This window comes from Neolamprologus multifasciatus, chromosome 4 (genome assembly GCF_963576455.1).
Source record: "Neolamprologus multifasciatus chromosome 4, fNeoMul1.2, whole genome shotgun sequence".
Lineage (NCBI taxonomy): Eukaryota > Metazoa > Chordata > Actinopteri > Cichliformes > Cichlidae > Neolamprologus > Neolamprologus multifasciatus.
This window is the reverse complement of record NC_140442.1, coordinates 26,390,947-26,417,565: the sequence shown is the minus strand read 5'-3', so window position 1 is coordinate 26,417,565 and position 26,619 is coordinate 26,390,947. Positions and strand designations below refer to the sequence as shown.

General features: G+C 38.5%; 2 protein-coding genes and 1 pseudogene across 5 annotated transcripts; 2 read left to right on the top strand and 1 right to left on the bottom strand.

The window, feature by feature from the left end:
- Positions 1-1,167: 1,167 nt before the first annotated feature.
- bcl2l12 (BCL2 like 12) lies at positions 1,168-13,944 on the top strand. 4 transcript variants are annotated; one of them, XM_085155834.1, is made up of 7 exons: positions 1,168-1,284; positions 8,563-8,734; positions 9,026-9,224; positions 9,672-9,894; positions 10,660-10,764; positions 12,144-12,220; positions 12,401-13,944. In XM_085155834.1, the coding sequence occupies exons 2-7, from the start codon at positions 8,565-8,567 to the stop codon at positions 12,734-12,736; spliced, it is 1,110 nt and encodes a 369-aa protein (XP_085011960.1). In that variant the 5' UTR covers positions 1,168-1,284; positions 8,563-8,564; the 3' UTR covers positions 12,737-13,944. The 4 variants fall into 4 exon arrangements, with proteins under 4 accessions (XP_085011960.1, XP_085011961.1, XP_085011963.1 ...); XM_085155837.1 differs by lacking the exon at positions 1,168-1,284 and having other exon boundaries at positions 7,999-8,734; positions 12,147-12,220; positions 12,401-12,664; positions 12,781-13,944; XM_085155836.1 differs by lacking the exon at positions 1,168-1,284 and having other exon boundaries at positions 7,999-8,734; positions 12,401-12,664; positions 12,781-13,944.
- An 836-nt stretch (positions 13,945-14,780) lies between these two features.
- tspan4b (tetraspanin 4b) lies at positions 14,781-26,252 on the bottom strand. The gene is made up of 8 exons (XM_085155854.1): positions 25,867-26,252; positions 21,260-21,329; positions 20,900-21,091; positions 20,691-20,765; positions 20,283-20,378; positions 19,238-19,351; positions 18,038-18,121; positions 14,781-17,549 (listed from the first exon to the last, which is right to left on the bottom strand). Exons 1-8 carry the CDS (start codon positions 25,872-25,874, stop codon positions 17,481-17,483), a joined length of 708 nt encoding a protein of 235 aa, XP_085011980.1. The 5' UTR covers positions 25,875-26,252; the 3' UTR covers positions 14,781-17,480.
- LOC146520656 (5S ribosomal RNA) lies at positions 16,918-17,036 on the top strand (annotated as a pseudogene).
- Positions 26,253-26,619: the final 367 nt, after the last annotated feature.

Sequence of the window (26,619 nt, the reverse complement as noted above, 5' to 3'; positions counted from 1 at the left end):
ACAGTTTTCATTTTGGAACACTGCATTAACACTCAATCATCCACCACAATGAATATGAGGAAGAGAGGAGAAGATTAGTGACTCTATTTAAGAACAGCAAACAAAGCATTAAACTGTGGAATCTGTTAGTACACGGAAAGTAGGCAATCTTTTGATTTTCATTTGATTATGTTTGAACAACGGGATTAATGGTGGTGGCGGTAATGCACCTGTAAGTTGGGTGTGCCTACAGCATTTAAACTAGTAGTAGTTGAAGAAAAAGTGGAATCAAAAAAATCAGTGATGATTTATCAGTGTACACAAGTGAAATGGTTTCAATATTGATAGCAGTCCAGTGGATTGAAGAAACAAAACCACTAAGATCTGTGATATGTTCAGACTCGAGCTCTTCACTGGCCAGTCTGCAAGACAGTCACTCAGAATGCAGACCTGGCATTCTGATAGAGAGCCAGCAAACATTGTTCAGAATTGTTATGATGGGGCTTATGGTCACATTCTTATGGGTACCAGCGCATCATGGAGTTAAAGGAAATGAAATGGCAGATAGGACAGCAAAAGTCGCAAAAAGGAGACCGATAGTAGATATGGTTATTAGTGTGAGTAGGATGGAGCTCAAGAGTAGAATACGATACAAAATGACGGAAAGGTTGGCAGAAGCAATGGGAGGAAGAGAGGAAAGGGCGATGGTTTTATAAAATCCAAAGGAAGGTGGGGGAAATAAGAAGTACAGTCCGAAACAGGAGAGAGGAGACGATTAAATCGCGACTGAGATTCGGACACACTGGTTTAAATAGCACATTGTTTTTAATAGGTAAACACTGTACAGGGGAGTGTGACTGCAGTAGGGAACAGGAAACAATAGAACATGTTTTCTTGAATTGTCAGGGGTATGATATTGAAAGGAGACAACTGATCAAAAAGCTGGACAATATGGAAGTGCAGTTGGACTTGATTGATTTGTTTTGCACGACCTCTGTAAGTGAAAGTTATCGGGTTGTATTTTGGTTTTTAAAGCAGACCCATTTGTTCGAGAGGCTTTGAATTTTATTTATTTTTATTTTTTTATTTTTTGTCATTTCGGTCCACACTCCACACCAGTTGGTGGCGGTAATGCGCCATTTTGCTGTTTGCCAACCGCCAGTAAACCCTATACAGAAGAAGAAGAAGTGGAAGCGGCAGAAGAAGACGATTACCACGGAGTTCAATGTAGCTGCGCAAGCAAACGGCAAAAACACTCTAAACTTCAATTCGGGTCTACTTCGACACGTCGATACACACCTCGAGGTACAAAGTTTTTATTGTATATATAAGTTTGTCTCAGTCTAGCATGTATTTACCTTCCGTAAAAGTTAGTGAAATATTCTTTGAGCTCGAGTCATCATGACCGTGGAAAAGGTTTGTCCCTGGTCGGTCGGGCAATTACTGTTCTTAATTCACGTATTCTTTGATTAAAATGAATTGAGCTAAAGTTTTTAAACGATATTAAAGAGTACCTTGGCAGAGGTATCTCATAGTTGAGGGTCGTCAAAAATTTTGTTTTTTTTTGGAGGGGGGTTATAAAAAGTGTGTAAGGCGGTGTTTTGTTAAATTCATTTCCTGGTGGTATAAGGAATGAATGGAATGGAACTATTAGAATCACTTGTTTGTTTCTGTTTCTCTTTCAAGCTGTTTCGAACCCGTGTTGCAACCTGTTAACAACAACAGAGAGTTCGTAAAAGAATCGATTGGGCGGAACGTAGAAGAACGTATACACAATCGAACGTCTCTTGAATATTATCTAGAAAAAAAAAACTTTAATTGAAACATGTAAATAAGCAGTCAATTCTATAGCTCCATGGGGTTTTTCCATTTCATTTTGTCTCTTATGTTGAGCAAATTTGTTCCTTAGGGAAAAAAACAAAAAACTGAGTTACTAGCATAAGAAAGTACACGAGTATACATATTATAAGGAACAGCTCTTAATACTACCATCAAATAGGGAAAAGCACTGGGGGATAACTTCGCAATACGTCAGAATCAGAGAAACGTTACTAATTCCAGAGAGAATTTGTGCAGCACACATACATACAGTGCAGTGAAGTATGTTTAGTCTGGTTCAGTTTGTGTTGGTCTGACCCAAGTTGATGAACTAAAGACTCTCATAGCACCAGAAATTAAAATAAAGCAAAAAAAGAAAATTGTTTCATAGTTTATTCCTAAGCTTACAGCCATTACACATGCATAATGACAGTCGATTGTAAGTGCTAGTTTCAATCATTGGACCATGAAGTCAGTTTCATGATAACTAGACGAAAATCAGCCACAATAAACAATTTGCTGATCAACTCTCTAACTCTGTGGACAGATCAAGTTCACCAGGGAGGATATGAAAAATGGCAGGCTGGCTTTGTTGGTCTGCAAAATTTTCCTCAGTAATGGAGGATATTTGAAAGTCACTATGTATTTTAAACATACGGATTAGTATTTAAGGTTTGTATTAGTTTTAGTTATATTATTAGTTGTATTATATTTACCTTTTTGCATCTTGGAGCAAAGGAAAGGAGATTTAAAGTAGAGCAGGGCGATATGACCAAAAATATTTATCACAATATACATTTGAAAATTTGCAATAATGATATAACTGACGATATAATTGACACTAGTAGGGATGGGTATTGATAAGATTTTCACGATTCCGATTCCATTTTCGATTCTGTTTAACGATTCGATCCTTTATCGATTCTCTTATCGATTCTTTTTAAAAAAGGAGAACACTAAGGTCGAATAGCTTAGAACTTTGTTTTATATCTTCTCTTTGAACAAGTAACATGGCCTTACAAACCCAGCAGTGAGATCTTAAGAGATCCACAGTCTACGGCTCTTCAATGGGGTGTCACAGGGTCCCCGGGGGAAAAAAAATTTGTAAATGTAAAATAATAAAATAAACATTCTTCTGTAGCAATAACAAAGTATAACATAAATTATTCTGTAGCAATTACACAAGAATATCCAGTAATGTCCCTGCCTACAATTAAACACATTCACTTACCGAAAATCATCTGCTGTGGCAAATGGGTGCAAGGCTTTGACCACAAACTTAGTCACTGCTCGGTGACATTCGTCTATCCTAGCCTGAAAGGAGACACTACCGGTAGACTGCAGCGAGAACTGCCAGCATCTGAGCCAGACTGTCTGTCTCATCATGGTCACCTAAATGCACAGTAATGGCAGGTTTTGTAATAAGGCAGATCGCGCTAACATAATACACACTGTTAGTTGATTATTTACCTGCCGCATTAACGGGAGAGGACGTGCAAACGTTACTGCTGCTGCTGGGTTGAGATTCACGAGTCCGGAGCGGAATTAAAAACACGACATTCATTTAAGGTCATCGTGTGTTTTGTGAGCAAATGCTTTTGCATATTCGTAGTGTTTCCTCCCTTAAATGAAATATCTACTTTGCAAGTATTGCAAGTTGCCCTATTGTCATCCGTTCTCGTAAAGTATAACCAAACTTTTGAGCGTTTGAGCCGCCATGTTTCCCGCCAGGTAAATGACGCTCCGCAACGTGGTGACGTCATTCGGGGAAACTAGAATCGATAAGGGAATCGTTTGCAAAAATGGCAAACAATTCCAAGGAATTGAAACACTGGGAACCGGTTCTCAACAAGAACCGGTTTTCGATACCCATCCCTAGACACTAGACAAAATACTTTACAACTCCACAACTTTATTAGTGCAAAAAACACCATCAATGTATTTTCACTTAAACAAACAGCTGTTTTTTATGTGCATTAAAGTTATATAAAAATATAACAGTGCAAATTTCTTGCTGACAGTTTAACCAAAAGGCATTTCCAGTGGAAATTGGCCGACATATCCTCAGCATAACCATGTATAATATCCACAATACTTAAAAGAGGTTATACACACAATACGGTAATGTTATGTTGAAGCACAGTACGTATCACTCCGCGAGGCGCCTGCCTAATATAGCCGTAATGCTCCGACAATCCATCAAGCAGTGCAGTTCGCAGCTTAGCAAAGTCATACTAAAACATTTGACAGATTTTCGAGCGCCGTGTACGACATAAAATCGCTTCGAGGTCAAAAGGCACACGGGATTTTAAGGTGCACTGTTGATTTTCAGAAAAATCAAAGGATTGATTTTAAGTGTGCCGTATTTTCCAAAAATAGTGCTTTGTTGTGCATCTGACGGACGAAAGCCAAACCAGTTCCACACCACTGAAGTTGCAGCATTTTTACAAACCAATTCTGGTTCATCCGTTTCATTCAATGATCTGCTTTCGCCCTTCTCATTCTGCATCGCAGCCATGTGCGTATGTAAACAAAGGCACTGGGCATGCGCGTTTTACCCATATTCTATTGCGATATTTCATTTTCCTATCGTTGCCCAAAATTACACCGCTGTTACCGTGAACGGTATGATATAGCCCAGCCCTAATTTAAAGATTAAAATATCAGAATTTCCTAATGCAGGACATTATCCAGTCATTTGATTTAAACTGCAGGAATGTCTTAAAGACATAACGACCTGGATGGCCTCTAACATTCTGCTTCTTAATTCAGATAAAACTGAGGTTATTGTACTCTGCCCTGACAATCTTAGAAATATGGTATCTAACCAGATTCTTACTCTGGATGGCATTACCTTGAGGAACAGTAGCACTGTGAGGAACCTTGGAGTCATTTTTGACCAGGACATGTCCTTCAATGCACATATTAAACAAATATGTAAGACTGCGTTCTTCCATTTGCGCAACATCTCTAAAATGAGAAATATCCTGTCTCAGAGTGACGCTGAAAAACTAGTTCATGCATTTATTACTTCCAGGCTGGACTACTGTAATTCATTATTATCAGGATGTCCTAAAAATTCCCTGAAAAGCCTTCAGTTAATCCAAAATGCTGCAGCAAGAGTACTGACGGGGACTAGAAAGAGAGAGCAGATATTTCCTGTATTGGCTTCCCTTCATTGGCTCCCTGTTGAATCCAGAATTCAAAATCCTGCTCCTCACATACAAGGTTGTAAATAATCAGGCCCCGTCTTAGAAACCCAAATCAGAAAACGTTGGGACAGTATGGAAAATGCAAATAAATAAATAAATAAAGAAAGGAGTGATTTCTAAATTTGACTTATATGTCATTGCAGACAATATGAACACAAAATATTTCATGTTTTGTCTGGTCAACTTTATTTCATTTGTAAATAGACATCCTTTGCTGTCATTCAGACCTGCAACATATTCCATAAAAGGTTGGGATAGGAGCAATGTAGGGCTAGTAATCAGGTGAATTTGTTAAATAATGATGTGATTTGAAACACGTGATGTCAACAGGTGATTGTAATTATGATTTGGTACAAAAATTAAAAATTGTCTTTACATATTTCAATAATTTTCAAAAAAATTAATGTTCCTCAAATAAAGATAGAAAGAGATTTTGGATAGTTTAACTTCAACAGTGCATAACATAATTAAAAGATTGAAGGAATCTGGAGAAATTTCAATGCGTAAACGACAAGGGTGCAAGTCTAAGCCAAGATGGCAGCAGATGGCCCAGCCCCTCCCTGAGCCTGGTTCTGCCGGAGGTTTCTTCCTGTTAAAAGGGAGTTTTTCCTTCCCACTGTAGCCAAAGTGCTTGCTCACAGGGGGTCATATGATTGTTGGGTTTTTCTCTGTATGTATTATTGTAGGGTCTACCTTAGAATATAAAGTGCCTTGAGGTAGGGCTGGGCGATATGGCCTAAAATCCATATCACGGTATAATTTGAAGCATGTGCGGTAACGATATATATCACAATATATTATTTTCTTCTCTATAACGTATTCTACACACTATAAGGCACACTTAAAATCCTTTAATTCTCTCAAAAGTCGACAGTGTGCCTGGTTCTGGTTGTGCTTACTGACCTCAAACAGATTTTATGTGGTACACGGCGCTCAAAAATCTGTCAAAAATGTTTTAGTACAACTTTGGTAAGCTATGAAGCCGCACCGCCTGATGGATTGTCGGAGCATTACGGCTACCGCAGTCAGGAGCCTCGCGGAGTAATCTGGGTCCAAAACTCCGTCTGCTTCAGGTCCCAAAATCAAACGAACACTGCGGCATCACTGAGAGTTAAAAACTGTCTAAATTCTTTCATCTTTAATAAGTGATGAGCGTTGCTGCTTTACCAGGTGCAACAATTAAGTTTAACATCCAGGCATCCATGAAAACAGAATTTATTAAATTCAACGGAGTTAGAAGTTAGCAGGAAGTTAGCTCGCTAGTTTCCACCTAAACATGATATGCCATGTTCTGACTGAGAGATATCTGAAAAAATTAAAACGTACAGCTCTGCTACCACTTCCAACATAAATGAAGACAGAAAACTAAGCAGTGACGTTTGTAGGGTTACTGAAGTTGGACTAGCTGGTATATAGTGATGTCCTACGTGATTGCTAGCAAAACGGCTACATTGGCATAACATTAGCACAGTGAAGCTGAAGGATGAACGCTAACCTTTTTTCCACTAAAAGTTAACGTGAGGGTTTCTGGTGGTTAGGGACAAATGCAATTGCAGGGCTCTAGACTAACTTTTTGCCATGGGCGTACCGGTACGCCTAACTTTAAAAAGTTAGGCGCACACAAATTTTATAATAATTTATATAATATAATGTGTTTTTCTGGATACACTTTTTCTTTTTCAGCATTCAAAGATTGATGACACCGTGTCAGAGCACTGGCTATGAATTTCAGAAGGATCAGGCCTTAACTTAACAGAAAAGTTAGCAATAGTTCTTTTCCTATTACAGCTACATCCACTTCTGTCGTGCCTAGGCTGCTCACTAGGGCTGGGTATCATCACTGATTTCTATAATCCATTCGATTCCGGTTTTCAAAGTCCCGATTTGATTCAACTTAGCCTCAGACAGTCAGAAATATTATAATTCTGATCATTTATCAGTACTGACTTCATCAGAATTGTGAACATCACAGCAGATGCCTTTGTGTGAAAGTAACTGAGAATGAAACACAGAAAAACATGAGAGATTTTCCTGGTCTGGCTTTTTATAGCAGATAACCTTAAAAATATTCTGCAATGTTCTGCATATAAAGTTTAAATTTCTTCAGTATTGAACAACAGAAAAAATAGGCTTTCTTGTCTGAGGTCATTTAAGTGAAAAAAGAAAAAGACAGCAGCCGACAGTTTACTACTGTAAACAACGGTAGACTGGTGGGTAATAAGCGAATGAATAATACAGAAAACAGAGATTGGAGACGGGAAACTGTTCTTGAAGTACAGAGAGAGATAGAGAGAGAGCTAGCTGTGCATGAAGTGTGATTTTAATAGTCGTGGAAGCAAAACAGCAAAATTCATGACGACATTGATCAAATGTGAAGCGCTGCTGGCTCGGTGAATTTGGGTTGGAGAAAGACAAAACCTGCAGCTCAGAATCAGCGCAAAAAGACGTAATCACAGCGCGGACCGTACGCATCAGAATTGCTAAGCTCCGACAGCGTGTCCGTCTACGGGCCATCGGGTGAGAAAGCCGAGAAAGACAAAGTTGATTCTGATGCGTCAGGTCTGTTCTGTGTTTACGTCTTTGTGTGGAATCCGTGTACCTGCTCTCATTTGCTGTTTGGTTGTTGTTGAAATGGTTTTGTGAGCTTTAATCTGAGAATCTGGCGTTTCTGGCAAAACACAGTTATATTTAAAAGTCGATTCAGGATTTAATGAATTGATATCGCTTTATTCAAGCTACTCACCTCCCACTTCCACCTACACTTTCAACTGGACCACGGCCAATCAGAGAGGTCCTGCCCCTTACTATCTCTGATTGGTTTAGTCCATGATAGGGGCATAATGTGTGTTTGTTGTTGACCACAGGGAAGGTTGCAGATTTTTTTTTTTTTTTTTGCTACCCGAACAGTTGGTCGCACAGGTACAACCAAATATTTTTTTTTAGTCGCACTACTGAAAAAGGGGTGCGAGAGAATTCGGCATTAGTGAATCAATGGTAGGAAAGTGAAGGAAGCACAGTTTTTGGCTTTCCTCATATTCCAAAAGTGCTTTGTCTCTTTACTATTACTGTTGCCCAGCATAATTTGCAGATGATGTTGTTTGCAGCTGCTGCAATGCTTTCGATCAAAACAGGTGCAGCTTGATGATGACACCATCAACATGTGCTATCGCGGTAGAGCGGTATAGTAAAAATCTCTACCGCTGGCCAAATTTATATCGTTTCTACCATTTACCGTTTATAACGCTCACCCCTACCTTGAGGCGACTGTTGTTGTGATTTGGTGGTGTTTAAATGCAGTTGAATTGAACTATTTCACACAGGGCCATGTAGGTTTGGATTTTTTTTCCCCCCTTAATAATAAACACCTTCATTTAGAAACTGCATTTTATGTTTACTTGTATCATCTTTTTCGAATATTTAAATTTGTTTGATGAAACATTTAAGTGTGACAAACATACATAAAAAGAGGAAATTAGGGGGTCAAACACTTTTTCACTCCATTGTAGCTTATTTTTTGAGGATTTTATAACATTTTTTTTTCTGTAAACTGTAGTGATGTCAGACTCTGAAGGACGCCGCTCATCTGTGTCCTCCATCTCTTTGATTGAGATTAAGGGTGAGACTCATTTAGTGCTCCAAGCTTTTCTACATCGCTCCCTTTTGATTCCTCTGAAAGAGAGGCCTGGGAGGGTAGGAGGGGCCTACAATGATCACCACAAGTACAGGTAATATAACTCACTACTGTTCTATTTTTTGCTTGTTTGTCTTTGTGTTTGTATCTTTTTTAAAAATTGTAGCTCAAGACACAACATTCTGGATAATAGCTCACTGACTTGTGCTGTTTGTGACCTTTACCAGTGAGTAGCAATGATTAAAGGGTAGATGGTGCACACTGTGCTTTTTCATAGTTTTAGGACTTACTACATTTTAATCAATCTAAAGGTTTAAGTAAGTAATTATTTTAAATTTAGTAATTAAATATTTGCAATATTATTTGTCTTGTTTTCCCATGCTAGTTCCAACCCAAAACCAAAAATAAAGGATGAGCGGAATTCTCAGGGTGTCACTTCAGGGGATGAAAAAAAGACTGGATTCAAAGACCTCATAAAGCAACTGCCACATCGTAACAGCACACAACGTCCTGCCAAAGACCCTGAAGGCTCATTGGGCAGGAAGAGCAAAGCAAAACCTGCACACCTCAAAGACCAAAGCGAAGTAAGTGTGTTGTATTGTTTTGAGCTGGAACACATGAAAGACTGTGAGTGATGTTGGACCCAAACCTGCTAGTGTCTACATGGTATTGTTATACATTAATACTATGATACATTAAGACCATGGAGGCTAGAAAAGAGTACTAAATGGGAAAAATTTTCACTTCAGTGTCTCCCTGAGACTGGTTCTTTTTTTCCCTCATCATAATTATCAGTACTTCTGCTTCCTGGCTGTATACAGGATGTCAGATGTGTACATGCTTTTTGTTGCAACTATAACATTATAAGATTGGTAACACTTTGTAATATGGCCCTCAACTAAGGGCACAAGTCCACTGAAATAATTTAAATGTAATAATTTATGTAGTAATTTCAATGTATTTTATTTGAAATTACAGTGTAATTATTTAACTAAAATTTAATAGTTTAAATACTTCAACTGTTTCCACAGGATGACACCATATCCCCCTCCTGTACATCAGAAGAGGATGAAAGTGAAAAGAAACCAAAGAAAAAGCTCAGCCAAAAAAACATCAAACAGAAGCTCTCCAAGATCTTTAGTTTAAGGTTACAGAAGGATAAGGACAAACAGGAGCGTCCGTCTCATCCGCAGCGACCTGACACATTACCAATTAACAAAAAACCGGCGCCTACACCAAATGTCATCTCTCCCAGTAAGCTCTCTGACTGTTACATTTTCCAAAAGAAGAAATATCAGTCGTATTTAATCACATGGACACACAAAATTCGCTCGTCTTTTGTACATTTGTAATATTAAAGATGTATAAAAATTGCATAAATGTATTCATCTAAATGTAAATGTAATTTTCACGTGTTGCGTGGTGAACTATTGCATGCCGATTGATGTCAGCAATACTTCCTGACCATTTAATTTAGTAGGGCAAGGAATTTTTTTTCTGTTACAGCACCTTTTCATCTGACTTTTACTCAGGAACCTCTTCTTACTTTTTGCTGAAGAATTTTATTTGATGATCTTGTTGATAAAGATAATCTACAAAAGGTTCTTGCACTCAAAGGAGGTAACTTCTATGGTACAATTTTTATTTTGATATTAATATTTAAGAACATGGGGGACTTAAATGGCAACTAAGAATGGATGAGATTGAAATTTTTTTAGTTGATTGAACTGAGTGAGGTGGGAGAGATAAGATTTAAATTATTTTGAAGGGTATCTCAGTGACTCGAATAGAAGCTAGCCTGAGAAGGAGAATGCTGCAATGAGCTATAGTGTCAAAGGCAGCACTCACACTGAGGAGGAAGACAGTGGTTAATAAACTAGAGTCAGCCATTGCTTTCTTGGAAGATTCTACTGAACATAGTTCTCCTGCAATATACTCAAATTAAACACTTGACTGCATTTGAGTGGCAAAAGTCCTTTTTATTGTTCATGGATATTTCATATACATTTGTCCATACAGATCACCCTCCTGAGTTCTACAGTAATGTGGCAGAGAAGCTGGAAAAGATTGCCCAGAAGTCTACCAGTATAAAGAGAAATAGTCCCAAAACACAGCCACCAACAGGTAATTGCATGCACAGCCACGCATATACATTAATTCACTTTAAAATGGTATATTGACCGAAACTAGAATTCACAGAACAGTAAAGTAACTAATAAATGTAAGTAAAATGTATTTATAAAGCAGATTTACGGTGTTTTCACACTTGCAAGGTCCTATAGATTTGCTTTATAGGGTAGCAACTAACCACAAAATGAACATAAATGTTTCATGTTCTTCAATAGTGCAGAGCACCTTCTTTCTGTTTTACTTTATTTACTTTTGCTACCATCCCAGATGCATCAAAACGTTAAAAATGACAACAACCACCAGAGGACAGGAGGGGATGCATGAGTTAGACATGCAGCAAATGAGACATTAGTCTGTTAACAAGGGAATATTAACAGGGACAAAGGCAGGTTTTGAGTCTAGACTCAGAAGCAAAGATGTGGGTTTTTGCATATCATTGTGTCCAAAAAATAAATATAAAATATAGTCATTTATTTATTATTTCATTTATGGGGAAAAAAGCTGCCCAAATCTCCTTGGCACTATTTGAAACCTCCCCCCTTGTCAACTCATGAATTAACTGTGATTAACCACGTTTTTGGAAATGGTGAGTTTAATTTCACTAGCCACACCCAGAACTTATTCATCACTGCCAGACCTGAAATAGAACCTGATAAGATAAAACCAGCACATCATTCCACAATAAAAAGAAACTCAAGAACAAATGAGAACCAAGGTCACTAACATCAGAATAGGTGTATCTATAATCCAGTTTTGAGTTCCCTCCCCAGACGCCTTAAAGGCCCACTCACATCCTGGGCTATCTGACCTCAGGAAATCGCATGATAAGGTGGGGCCAGGTTTCACAATGAGCTCACCCGAAAACCCTGGCTGATTGGGACCCACACCCGTTTTCACACCTTGGCTCATATGATTAGAGGATCATCAGGGGGTCCTTTTGTCCCTCTTTGAGGGGATACTCCCACTGGGTTTAAATCTGGGACTCTCCGCCATTTGACCTTAGAACCGAAGAAGCGTCTCGGATGAGAGGTGAAACGTCTTCAAGCAACTTGAAGAAGTCCAGACGCTTTTCTTTGCAAGCTCCTTTGACTACGATGACCTGGATGACTGAGAACCTTCACATACATCAGAATAGGTTACAAAGCCATTTCTAAGGCTTTGGGACTCTGGACTGTCTCTCAGCTCAGCTAAAGAAACCTTACTGAATTGGTTGAAGATGACTTATAACACTGGAAAAACACTTGAGCAACTAGCGATTGATTAAAAAAACCCTGATAGATCAGAAATACATGCAGTACATTATGTGAAGTTAGAAAAACTGATCAAGAACTATAATATCTTCATCTTCAGTAAAGCTGATGTTTCTTTCTCAGCAGTATGTGATAAAGAAACAATAGTGCAGGAACTTGTCAAGGTGCTCTCTTCGGAAGGAGATTCTATCAATACTGTGGTAAGTAGTGGTTCATTATACTGTCTGTAAAGGTCCTTTATTCATTTGTCAAATGTTTTGGGAATAATAATAATAATTACAATAAATTAATCAATTCAGATAAACATAAAGCTGAAGACGGTGTAAATTTTCCTCATGTGTTTGTGTGCGCACTCAAAGCAAATGTACATCATTTAACAGATCCAATCGGACCCTTTTCTTCGCTCCAGTTTGACCCGTCTTTCATATGCATCATTTTCCAAACTCCTGGATGCTGTGAGCAGCAGTCATGTAGCTGAAACTCTTTCTCAGCAACCAACAGCCAGTCCTACACTGCAACGGATGGCTGTCAGCATGGAGGTATCACGGCGAATAGTGACAGCCACGGGAGCTCAGCGGATGCAAGGCTATGCAGAGTACTACATGGAGAACTTCGCCCCATGGCTGAAAAGCCATGGAGGATGGGTAAGTGATTTCATTTTTGCATTGACTGTGATTGTTTTTTTACAGATGGGCCTTGGCTGTTATGAACTCTAATTTTTTCTCTGTATAATTAATCATACAGACTTTTTCATCTGCAGGAGAATGCAGTAACTTTGGATGAACATCTAGAATATGACTGAGCAGTTGTTGTTTTGTTTTTTTTCAACTAAACACCAACTACTGGACCTGACGGGAAAGTGAAGAGGAATAGAGAAACCTTCTCTGCTTTAATATGTGACTTACTTTTTCTTCCATGGCCTTATGTAAACACTCAGTAATTCTTGAAGCCTTTTGAATTCTGCTGACATTAGAAAGACTCTCCAGGTTTTTGATTTGCACAAGTCATTTGTTGTTACTAATATAGATTATTTTATATATAAAAAAAAGGCCTGTCAGTTAAATTGAGAATACCTCTAACATCAGTTTTCTGTTCTGTAGTGACTGGGCAATTTTTACCTTCTTCCTTACTGTTCAGTGAATTGGAAAAAACTCCTACTTGTTTCTGTGTCCTTAAGACTGAGTCTAAACACTTTATTTGTATTAAAAAAAACTGTAAATACCACCATCCACCCAGTACCCATTTAAGATTGAATCTCACTGAAAAATCTAATTAACAATCACCCTTATAGTTTAGTTTCACAACTATCCAGTGAGCTAAAGAAGACCAAGAGCAAGATTTTATGTCTTCTTTAGTCAATTTCCAAATATTTACATTTGCATTTTATTCTAAATTTTGATTTGTTAGTTCCTGCACTGCATGCCTCACTACTGGTATTGTTCTTTCTGTGGATCTAATTTACATGGGATCACAAGATGTGGATTTGTGTATGTTAGCAAAAGCTATACAGAGAGGGTATAATGTTCAGAGATTAGTGACTGATATTTCTATTGCTATCGTTTGATTGACAGGTCTCTAATCCACAAAAAGGTAAACACTAAAGTTTTTGATTTTTTTTGTTTTTGCTATTTTTCCAGTTTGTTAAATTTTTAATTGAATTGGTGGCTGTAGCTCAGGTGGTAGAGCAGGTCATCTACTGATCGGAAGGTTGGTGGTTCGATTCCTGGCTTCCCCTAGTCTGCATGCCAAATATCCTTGGGCAAGATACTAACCCCAAATTGCTCTCCGATGCATCAATCGGAGTATGAATGTGTGTGAATGTTAGCTATAAAGCACTTAGAAAGATGTGCTTGTGCGAATGGGTCTGAATGGGTGAATGCACAAGTTGTGTAAAGCGCTTTGAGTGCTCAGATGAGTAGAAAAGTGCTATATAAGAACCATCCCATTTACCAATTGGAACAGTCTGTGTTTTTGCATGATACAAAGTGTTTTTGTATGTCTATTTTCTATTTGAGTAGGAGCATTTAAACGCCTCCTGTCTGTAAGTTATGAGGAGAGATTCTACATGTTTGAATTGCACTAGGTGTAATAGGGACTGTCCCTTTTTGTTGTTGTTTTTTGTTTGTTTGTTTGGTTTGGTTTCACACCAAGATGATCCTGGGTTTAAACCCACCAGGAGGAGCCTTTCTGTGTGGAGCATATTCTCCCTGTGCTCATCTGTTCTCTCCGGGTAATCTGGGCTTCGTTTGGCCACAGTTGTAAATCTGTCTCTCTATATAACTAAAGTGTGTGTGTGTGTGTGTGTGTGTGTGTAATATTTTATTATTTTTATTGCAAATAATAACCATGTCTTGTTGAAAGTGGACAAATTCCTTATGGATGTAAGTATTAACATGAATGGACATAATGTAATATTCAACCTAAAACCTCAGTAAAGCCACAGTCATACAGGCCTAAGAGAATGGTCAGCAATCCCAAATTATTTTATTATTCTGCCAAAAAAACAAAAATGAAAAATGAAAAAAATCATTCACTACCTAACTAACTAACTAACTAGTTAGGTAGCAAGTACAATTCTCCCAGACCTGTGTGACCAAAAAACTGAAACCTCATGTAAATTTCTCTGTTCTGTTACTAGGCTGCATTCAATTTACACTGTACGTATGTAATTGTGAGTTTACCTTTTATGTTTTTATTGATTTTTTTTTTTTTTTTTTTTTGCAAAGGCACTTTACATTATATTGACATGAAACATCCATCTGTTCTCTTAAGGTTTTAATAGTTCACTGTTTGTGTTAATTAATTACACCAATTTACAAGCAAAACACTGATATATGCCACACATGGGATGTAATGTCTGAGGGATAAATTACTGGTTTTATGTTTAGTCCTTTCTGTGTGGAGTTTGCATCTTCTCCTCATGTTTGCGTGGGTTGTTCTCTCCGGGTACTTCGGCTTCCTTCCACAGCCCAAAGACACGGAGCGACCAAGCAAGAGGGAACAGATGGATGGAGTTGAAACTGAGCTGCACGTCTTACAAGGAATCACCTGAATCAAGTCTTCATGTACTTTATCTTACTTTCTGCTAGTCTCACAAAGCTTACTCAGTTTGTTGCTCAAACTTTTGTCAAATAGGACATTTTTTATTTATTTTTTTTTACTGTTTTTCATTTTTATTCATTTTGCCCTGTATCAGTTTGAATATATAGGCTATAAAGGAATACCAAGAGTTACATTCTGAGTGACTATGAGGATATTTGAAAATTGTTGCGGTAAAATAAGTGAAGCAGATGTATATCCATTATGCCTACATTTTACAGGATAGAAATTTAGAATTAAACGTCAAATAAAAATCTATTTTCCAGGGTCCATGTGTCAAATATGGACCCTGGAGTTAATTAACCTCAGTTAATTAACTCCATAATTAACTGAGGTTAATTATGGAGTTCCACAGGGTTCGGTGCTAGGACCAATTCTGTTTACATTATACATGCTTCCCCTAGGCAGCATCATTAGAAGACATAGCATACATTTTCACTGCTATGCAGATGACACCCAGCTCTATCTGTCCATGAAGCCAGATAACACACACCAATTAGTTAAACTGCAGGAATGTCTTAAAGACATAAAGACTTGGATGGCCACTAACTTTCTGCTTCTTAACTCAGATAAAACTGAGGTCATTATACTCGGCGCTGAAAAGCTTAGAAATATGGTATCTAACCAGATTCTTACTCTGGATGGCATTACCTTGGCCTCCAGTAACACTGTGAGGAACCTTGGAGTCATTTTTGACCAGGATATGTCCTTCAACGCACATATTAAACAAATATGTAAGACTGCGTTCTTCCATTTGCGCAACATCTCTAAAATTAGAAATATCCTGTCTCAGAGTGACGCTGAAAAACTAGTTCATCCATTTATTACTTCCAGGCTGGACTACTGCAATTCATTATTATCAGGATGTCCAATAAACTCACTGAAAAGCCTTCAGTTAATCCAAAATGCTGCAGCAAGAGTACTGACAGGGACTAGAAAGAGAGAGCATATTTCTCCTGTTTTGGCTTCCCTTCATTGGCTTCCTGTTAAATCCAGAATTGAATTCAAAATCCTGCTCCTCACATACAAGGTCTTAAATAATCAGGCCCCATCTTATCTTAATGACCTTGTAGTACCATATCACCCTATTAGAGCACTTCGCTCTCGCTCTGCAGGCCTACTTGTTGTTCCTAGAGTATTTAAAAGTAGAATGGGAGGGAGAGCCTTCAGTTTTCAGGCCCCTCTTCTGTGGAACCAGCTTCCAGTTTGGATTCAGGAGACAGACACTATCTCTACTTTTAAGATTAGGCTTAAAACCTTCCTTTTTGCTAAAGCATATAGTTAGGGCTGGACCAGGTGACCCTGAATCCTCCCTTAGTTATGCTGCAATAGATGTAGGCTGCCGGGGGATTCCCATGATGCATTGAGTTTTTCCTTTCCAGTCACCTTTCTCACTCACTATGTATTAACAGACCTCTCTGTATTGAATCGTATCTGTTATTAATCTCTGTCTCTCTTCCACAGCATGTCTTTATCCTGTCTTCCTTCTCTCACCCCAACCGGTCGCAGCAGATGGCCGCCCCTCCCTGAGCCTGGTTCTGCCGGAGGTTTCTTCCTGTTAAAAGGGAGTTTTTCCTTCCCACTGTCGCCAAAGTGCTTGCTCATAGGGGGTCATATGATTGTTGGGCTTTTCTCTGTATCTATGAAGCGCCTTGAGGCGACATTTGTTGTGATTTGGCGCTATATAAATAAAATTGAATTGAATTGAATTGAAATATATTTTCTGCTACTACCGTGCTGGACTAAATACACAAACTGAACCAGCAGTTTGTGTATTTAGCCCCTTGCAGCAGTTTGTGCTTACGGCCATACCACCCTGAGCACGCCCAATCTCATCTGGGCTTGGAAGCTAAGCAGTGTTGGGCTTGGTTAATACTTGGATGGGAGACTTCCTGGGAATACCAGGTGCTCTAAGCTTCCTAATCTAAGATACTAACCCCCACTTGGTCTCCGATGCATCCATTGGAGTATGAGTTAAAGCACTGACAAAGGTTGGTGCTGGTGTGTATGGGTGAATGCGGCGTGTTGTATAGAGCGCATTGAGTACTCCAAGACAGTAGAAAAGTGCTATATAAGAAGCAGTCCATTAAAAGTGCTCCCCTGTGCTTTTTTTTTTTTTACATATTAGATAAATGACATCCAAAGGCTAAAAATATAGTATATACTAAATAAATATTTGTCAAATTGTATCTACAATGAAGGAAATGATAGTCATTACTAGGTTAATTAATATATCCCAGTTAACAGATGTCTTTGTACAGCGCGGTGTGGAAGAACTAAGTAAATCGATGTTGATTTTAGAAATTCAGTTGAGGAGTTTGATAGGCGTCACGTGACATCTGTTGAACAGCTTTTCTGCAGTTAGTCCAAGTGTTTCTCGGCCGAAAGAATTTGACAATACATGAGCATGGAGAACACCAGGGCCAAAATCTGACAAAACAAGAGGAGACGTGCAGGTCATTAATTAACAAGTCATTAACGCTACATATGACAGGAACTACACAGAAATGCACCAACTATGCACTCAGACTCCAGGTGGACTAGGATGTTGTATAATAAGAACTACTTGTCTGCACTGTCCTCAGCTGCCCATGTTCACATCCACAGTGTATAAGCGAATGCAAGTGATTTCGACCAGTTAAAAGCAATCAGCATGAATAACTGAATCAAGAAATTCAGACTAAACACAAGTATTCCTAATAGCTGATATATGATCTAAGATTTTGGAATCTATACCACCTTTCATTGTAAATGTACAAATACGTGAGCTACAGCTTACAACACATAATTACCAAAAGATACGTTATTTCAAGTTTTATGAGCCTAAAGGGTAGGCAAACAGTTACTAAGTTTAAATGTACATTTTGTTTATGGACAGTATCTATGTATAGTATATAGAAAACATTAATATCGTCTACCTGCACAACACCAATACACACTCCAAACACCAGGACAGAGGTGATGTTTTTTATCAGCCACTTTCTTGCTTTCTGGTAGCATGGCTGCAAAGGACATGGGGAAACAGTTGAGGCAGAGTAGTTATAAATAGAAAGAAAAGCGAAGAAGAATGCCAGGGCTGTATTCCAGGATGCAGGTTTAGCTAGCAGCTCTGAGTTCCTAAACCCTGAGATGTGTGAAACTCCTGTTTTCTGCTCCAGAGAGTTAACGTTAACTCTGAGTCAGTTATCAGGGTAAAAGACACTATGTTAGATGCAAATTTGTTCACAGATTAGAATTCGGCCATTAAATATCAAACAACATGTTGGAAAGAATGGTGGCTGAATTCACAAACTGAGTCTCAACATATTTTCCACTTAAAAATCACCTAAATAGTCTCAGTTATTTGACCAGATCAACCAGAAGATATCACAGGCTCTGTTATGGATCAGAACCTATGCTGCCATTTGAACCGCAAGTCAAATCCAAACCGTGATCCGTTTTTAATTCAGGCATGATCAGGCACAAATTCTGTTCAGCTCCAGGTAGACCCTGGCTATTGTAAGGTAGACAATGATCAGAACAGTTTCTAGAGTGTCATTAAAGTGGTGGGTGGGTTCTTTTACATTTTTAGAGAAGCCAGTTGAGTTTTCAATTACTTGAAAACTTTGAAGAACCTGCTATTCTTCCTGCAGAGGTCCAAGGGATCTTCCAGCAATTGTGATGCTTTTTTCTGGAGAATTGCTTAGGGTGATTTCATATCTTTTGATCTTGAATCTGGAACCTAAGCTGGAGCAGAGCTGGTTAGCTCTACCGCATTATAGTGATCTACCCTGGTAAGAAGTGAACCAACTTTGTAGTTGACCACAGAAAACTATGGGCCAACCCTAAAGTTACCCGGATAAGCCAAAATCGTGCTTCATAGCCTCAGGTTTAGTTCACAGAGTCTGTTACCCTGGTAGCTGATTCAGAGTTGAAGTCTACACAATTCCTGAAACATAAATCTTGTAGTTACCAAACTAAGATTTGTTAGCAAATTCTGCTCTGAAAAATGCAAAGACTTTAGTATGCAGTTGCTCAAGCAGTATGTGTGACACATACATTCATTGATCTGTAGGAAAATTCTGTTTCATTTGAGAGGTTTATCCCCCCCAAAAAATAAAAATTAAAAAGCAACAAACCTCAGTCCATCCTTCAACACAGGTCTGTGTCCCAACTGAGCAACATGATAAGGGTAGCTTTCCCTGCAGCACGTTATACCAGTCTGTTTTGTTGGTTACGCCACAGCACTTGAACTGGAAGAGCAGATGACAGGATGCAAAGAGGACAGTAATATCAAATATTTAATCTACGTTTAACATTTACACGTGTAAACTCATGTAGATCCTTTTGACTTGACAGTTTTCTCTTGGGTTATTAGGGTGCCTATACTCTTGTCATGTACTCTCATCACTTATTTTGAATCTGTGTTTTTTTAATGTTCATAATTTGTGGCTGTAAAGTTCATTAAACTGACAAATGTCCACCACAAGGTGGCACCATCACCAAGAACAGTAGTTACTTCTAGATTTTGCCAACTGCATCTTGGTCAGGTTTATTTTGAATTGGGGTTGCGTTTGGACTGCACCAAGCTGGAGATGTATGGCAGACTGTGGTGCGAAATTGCTTCATACAGTCCTTCATAGCAAGATGCAAATTGCTTCATACAGTCCTTGGCAAATATGACTGTAATGTGTTGAGACTTTATTGTGTCAATACTTTAAAAATTTTAAGGCAATATTTAACAAGACTGTGCATGTGTTTGTAACTGTCGTTGGTGATCAGTACCTTCCACACGGACTAGAAACCTCCATGAACTTATATGTGTAGCAAGATGCAGAGTCTGCAATCTCCAGTGTGTCCAGACATGAAGCTAGTGAAACTGTAGTGTAAGTGCCTACAGTCATTTTGCAATCATTTGGTGGTTTTGGCTTGGTATTAATTTGTTCCTTCGTTTATTTTTGTCTGTAGCCAGAGCCACTGTTGTATTTTCAGTGCATATTTTTTTATTGGATGTTTTGTGATTTTTCCTTTTTGTATATTATCTGTATGCCATTAAAATGCTGCAAGAACCCCTGTTATTGTGTCCCATGTGGCAACTAATTTCCCATGCTACACAGTATATCCGTTATTCTGTTGAAAAGAGGATTATTCTATTTTCATGTGCTGTTCAGTAAAAATGCTCACCATTTTCTGGACATTGTCCCAGGAATTCTTAAGGCCAGGATCTGATTCATACATCTTCATATCTTCCTTTAATTCTTTTTGTGCTTTTGAATCCAGCTGACAAAAAGACAGTGAACGAAACAAGGATATACAATTAATCATAAAAAAATCAATTGTATATATATAATATAGACAGACTGGCACATTAGATAGATAGATAGATTAGATAGATTAGATAGATAGATATATATATAGATATATATATAGATATATATATATGATCTCTATGATCCTCATCTGTCCAACTAAACCTGTTCATGGCCTTGCACAACTGACACTTTAAAAAAAAAAATTATTGTTCTGGAGCACCTCAAAATGAAAATAAAGAAAAATAAATGAAAATGTGAACCTTGTAGAGAGTGAGCTTACCTGGTCATGAAAAATGTGGATAACTAAAACGAGAGTCACTTCTGTCAGGACCAGGAGTAACAGGATCAAAAAGAACTGCAGAGACGATAAGAGCAGTTGGAGGGTGAAGCGATTCATTCAAGGGTGGCTTACCCCACTAATATGTTTTCACACTAAGATTAGAATTTCTCAACATAAGGTACCTTTATTACATGTGGATGAAGTCTTACCGTAAACAATAGACAACGCTGCTCCTTAAGCGCTCCAAGACAACCCAGAAAGCCTGTTATCATAGTAATACCACCAGCAACTAGCAGCAGATTGGCAGCTGAGAGAGACGGAAATGAAAGTGGAAGAGAGGAAAACTCTGACTGCGTGAAGGACAGCCAGACTCCAACTCCAAACAGGCCACATCCTCCTAGCTTCTCAGGAAATGTAATGTTAACACAGCCAAAATTTAGTACAGAGTGGAAGACAGTGTGAGTGAATGAATGCAGCATACAACACTAAATTGGTAGAGACCACAAAGAAATCTTAAATTAAACACAAAGCCAACTTAGAAATCAATTAAAAATTCTGCAAATACTAACCCAGAAGATGAGATTAAAGACAAACATCAAATACTTGACAACACATAAACAGCCCTGTGACACTGGCATCCTGGAAAAGAGAGAGGGAAATAGGACAACGAGAGATCTTTTAACAATATTTGTCTGATCAATTTCAGTTATTTAGTTTTTTTTAGCCTATGTGAAATACATTACATACAGTACATTGTTTTGTTCTGAAAAACATAGTTAAATATAAATTAATAATCTTTCATGGTTTGTTGTGCTGTGTTTTGGGTGTCTTATAAAGTGTTGAGGGATCTGTGTCAAAAGAGTAAGTTAAGTTTGGCACACTTTCTATGTCTAACCAACAGTGCTGAAGCCATTCAGAATACTATCCTTAAAAAGCAAAATATTTTGTGAAAGCCTGTTCCACCTCTGCTAACTTTCTATCATAGAGTTCTGCTCAGACCACTTGCACTCATCTGTCTCCCAAAAAGAAACAAAAATCTAATGCATTATTGGGGAAAAAAAGCTGAAGTAAAAAGAGTTGACGAGTGAAAGATTGTGAATGTGTATTTAAAAATCTGTTTCTTTTTCACTACACTGTCAATATACCCAGGTAGAAAAATTTCCTCTTATCTAAGGATTATAATTTTGCTATATGGTTTTGATCATTTTGTCTACTTATCCATTCAGACAAGCCACAGGGGTGGTAGTGGGATCCTGTAACACTGTCTGTCGATGTAACAGTTATCCACGACAAGAGAGGCGTGTTTGCCCTTCTGTCTGTGTCGTTTTAGAATGGGCAAAATTACTTTACGTCCGTTGTTGATTTCCCTAGGAAACTGGCCGTTCATACCAAAAGATATTTCTTTTAATTCACACTGTTTGGTTTTAACAAGTTCTTTAAACTGGAAATGTTCAAACTTAGCAATGATAAGATCAGGCTCTGAGACGACACTGCATGAAGTTTCTAATCCACGTTTCGGTGTTATCTGGCCGGGATCCCAGAGAAAATCAATGTCTCGCATACGTCTTGTTTACATGTCGTGAATGTGTTTTAGGGATTTCTTGTCCGCGTTTAGAGTTAATAGCTTTTGTTTGTGGACTCGCGTATCTGAATGTCGGTTGTGAGTAGGTCCTCAGTATCTGTTATACAGTGGGGCAAAAAAGTATTTAGTCAGCCACCGATTGTGCAAGTTCCCCCACTTAAAATGATGACAGAGGTCAGTAATTTGCACCAGAGGTACACTTCAACTGTGAGAGACAGAATGTGAAAAAAAAATCCATGAATTCACATGGTAGGATTTGTAAAGAATTTATTCGTAAATCAGGGTGGAAAATAAGTATTTGGTCACCTCAAACAAGGAAAATCCCTGGCTCTCACAGACCTGTAACGTCTTCTGTAAGAAGCTTTTCTGTCCCCCACTCGTTACCTGTATGAATGGCACCTGTTTGACCTCATCATCTGTATAAAAGACACCTGTCCACAGCCTCAACCAGTCAGACTCCAAACTCCGCCATGGCCAAGACCAAAGAGCTTTTGAAGGACACCAGGAAAAGAATTGTAGACCTGCACCAGACTGGGAAGAGTGAATCTACAATAGGCAAGCAGCTTGGTGTGAAAAAATCAACTGTGGGAGCAATCATCAGAAAATGGAAGACATACAAGACCACTGATAATCTCCCTCGATCTGGGGCTCCACGCAAGATCTCATCCCGTGGGGTCAAAATGATCATGAGAACGGTGAGCAAAGATCCCAGAACCACACGGGGGGACCTGGTGAATGACCTGCAGAGAGCTGGGACCAAAGTAACAAAGGTCACCATCAGTAACACACTACAACGGCAGGGAATCAAATCCCGCAGTGCCAGACGTGTTCCGCTGCTGAAGCCAGTGCATGTCCAGGCCCGTCTGAAGTTTGCCAGAGAGCACATGGATGATACAGCAGAGGATTGGGAGAATGTCATGTGGTCAGATGAAACCAAAGTAGAACTTTTTGGTATAAACTCAACTCGTCGTGTTTGGAGGAAGAAGAATACTGAGTTGCATCCCAAGAACACCATACCTACTGTGAAGCATGGGGGTGGAAACATCATGCTATGGGGCTGTTTTTCTGCCAAGGGGACAGGACGACTGATCCGTGTTAAGGACAGAATGAATGGGGCCAAGTATCGTGAGATTTTGAGCCAAAACCTCCTTCCATCAGTGAGAACTTTGAAGATGAAACGAGGCTGGATCTTCCAACATGACAATGATCCAAAACACACCGCCCGGGCAACAAAGGAGTGGCTCCGTAAGAAGCATTTGAAAGTCCTGGAGTGGCCTAGCCAGTCTCCAGACCTCAACCCCATAGAAAATCTGTGGCGGGAGTTGAAAGTCCGTGTTGCTCGGCGACAGCCCCAAAACATCACTGCTCTTGAGAAGATCTGCATGGAGGAATGGGCCAAAATACCAGCTACTGTGTGTGCAAACCTGGTAAAGACCTATAGTAAACGTTTGACCTCTGTTATTGCCAACAAAGGTTATGTTACAAAGTATTGAGTTGTATTTTTGTTATTGACCAAATACTTATTTTCCACCCTGATTTACGAATAAATTCTTTACAAATCCTACCATGTGAAATCATGGATTTTTTTTTCACATTCTGTCTCTCACAGTTGAAGTGTACCTCTGGTGCAAATTACTGACCTCTGTCATCATTTTAAGTGGGGGAACTTGCACAATCGGTGGCTGGCTAAATACTTTTTTGCCCCACTGTATTTATGTTGGTCCGGCGGATTTCTCCGTGACGTGCTGCTCAAAATATCCGTGGAGGAATCTTCGAGTTCCTCCATTCTGCGTGGTGATATCATTAGTGATTGTATGTTTGATTTAAGTTTGCTGACAGATGTTTGTTTAAATTAAAGTCATAATTTCACTAGTTTAGAGTATAATCTGGCAGCCGGCGCAGCAGTTTTGTAAATCTCAAACCTCGCAATTTCACAGCATCATGCGCTCTTTATCTTATCTTATTTGCTCCCCTCCCCTAACTTCTACACCTCCGATGCCATAATGGCTCACCGTAACAGGTAGTTTTGATTTGGCAGGGTTTACCACTGGATGCTTTTTCTGACGGAACCACTTGCGTTTCTGGCTGGTATCGAGCCAGCAACCTTTTGCTTGCATAGCAAAATTGTTAACTAGCACAACACTTTTTAACAATACTTGAAAGGTTCTTGAATTTGACTTGCTTGAAACCCAACTTTAGTGGGAAAGTCTTCATTTATAAACATTTGTGCCATGGACTACTGACTCCACACAGGAAGTTTCCAACAGGAAGGAAGTTCCCTCCCCTACTCACTAGACCCAGTTACAATACTCAAGTTATTTTACATGCCTTTGTGAGTCACAGAGCCCAAGGCCCAGATTTGGTTTTTATTTTATAACAACACAAAATTCAGAGGAAACCATGTTTCAGTGATTAGTGTGGGGAATGAGCTGGAAAACAGACTAACCCAAAGTTATCTGAAAAAAATATCCAGGATGCCTCAAATGTAGCTATGGTACTTAGGAATTCAAACTGTCAAAGACATTTATATGAAGTAATATAAGATTTATTGTTAATAAGTAGCTAATATGATATTAGCAATGACTCAAGACTATTTCTTTGTCCCTTGAGTGTTGCATGTTTACTTGTGTGTGCAAATTGAAAATTAGGTCTTCTTTTATTGCTGATTTATTGTGATTTCTGATTTTAATTAATTTGTCACCACTGATCCACACCCACTGCATTATCATTATTAATAATGATATAATAAATCTTGCAACACAAATTTGCAACATATGGGGCAAATATTTATAACAGTATCTTACATTCCTGACTGCATTTCTTACCTTTGTTTTAGCACCTAATTTTCCCGGGTCACAACAGTCTGATCAACGGATTATTAATTTGTGTGTAGGAGATTTGGGGAAATTTGCACATAATTTATTTTTGCAAGTTCACAGAACAGACATAAAAACGGGTGATGGAATATGAAGCCCTCAAACTTAATCATAAGATTTAAATAAAAAATACAGAGAAATTATTATCTCAGATAATGAGATTTTCATTCAGTACAATTTGTTTAGTCTGCCAAAACTTATGTATATTAATAAAAGTAATACCTTCATATAAGGCACTTGACACATTATGTAATTTTTCTTGTCAGGCTAGTCCCACCCTGGCCTATTTTCAGCAAAAATGTTGCAAAGAAGTATATCCATCTGATAGAAAAAGTGGTTTCTACCAATTTTCTATTGGTAGAACACAGAAACATATCCCGTCTCTCTCTCTCTTTTTTTTTTTTAGAGTTTAAGAGTTACCAGCTGTGTCCAAAAGCGAATAGCTTCATGAAAGCAAAAATGTTTGGCACATTTATTTTAAACATATTTTAAACATTATCAAGATCCAAAAATACAGTTCAGTTTTCTCATTTATTCTCGAGCTCTTCACTCCTATCCTTAACACAGCCATCTTTATTCCTTTATGTCTTTAAATTAGTGAAAATCTTGAAGGTAGGAGGGGGAAGCAAACACCAAAATAGAGTTTTAAAATATAGGGAGGGACATACTGTATCTAACTAATACTTCTGATAGTGTAGCATTTCTGTACATACTTTACCTTAGCATGTGGTTCAAATCTTCAAAGTCTCTGGTCTTTGTGACGCTCCTGTTCCAGGCTCCTTCAGCTCCTGACTTGGATCTTTACTTGGTTTTCCTTTTCAGATGTCTTTCCTAGAGCAAACAGCCTTTTCAGTTTGTTTTCTGGATCTTCTCTTCTCTTCTCTTCTCTTCTCTTCTCTTCTCTTCTCTTCTCTTCTCTTCTCTTCTCTTCTCTTCTCTTCTCTTCTCTTCTCTAGACCATGTTAATGTTCATTTTTCATGCTCCTCTGTCAGACTTTAAAATTTTCATATTAAAGTTCTTTATACCACTCTTTTGTTCCTTTTTTTCTAACAGACCTTCGTCTATGTCTGTCCCACTCTTTCACTTCCTCTCTGTTTCTCCCTTCCTCTCTCCCTGTTTCCAGATGGTTGTGGACTGCACTCTATGTCCCTCCCCCTTCGCAGTTTATCACATTACTTATCCCTCCTCCAGGCCACAGCCTCTAAAGTCTAATGTGGCCTGCTTACTCTGTCTTTTTTTCTTGGTTTAAGAAATTTTTGGTCACTACACATTTAAGAACACCTAGGAACAAAACACAAGCATACAAAATATCCTGAGCAAGTTGCTTTACTTCAGATAACTGCAGACATGTCTAAACATAAAGGATTTCTGACAAAAGATCCATTTTCTTTGTTTTTCACATGTCACTCCTGAGTATTTCAGTTCCTCTGTTGCTCTTCAGGTGATATTACATATTTCTTGTTATTGTCA

Coding starts and splice junctions, on each gene's coding strand:
- bcl2l12 (XM_085155834.1), top strand. CDS start 8,565: ATGTCAGACTCTGAAGGACGCCGCTCATCTGTGTCCTCCATCTCTTTG. Junction 8,735..9,025: donor AATGATCACCACAAGTACAG/GTAATATAACTC, acceptor TTCCCATGCTAG/TTCCAACCCAAAACCAAAAA. Junction 12,221..12,400: donor GAGATTCTATCAATACTGTG/GTAAGTAGTGGT, acceptor ATCATTTAACAG/ATCCAATCGGACCCTTTTCT.
- tspan4b (XM_085155854.1), bottom strand. Junction 20,766..20,899: donor AGCGTTGTCTATTGTTTACG/GTAAGACTTCAT, acceptor TCGTCTCTGCAG/TTCTTTTTGATCCTGTTACT. Junction 17,550..18,037: donor TGTGTATTGGTGTTGTGCAG/GTAGACGATATT, acceptor TTGTTTTGTCAG/ATTTTGGCCCTGGTGTTCTC.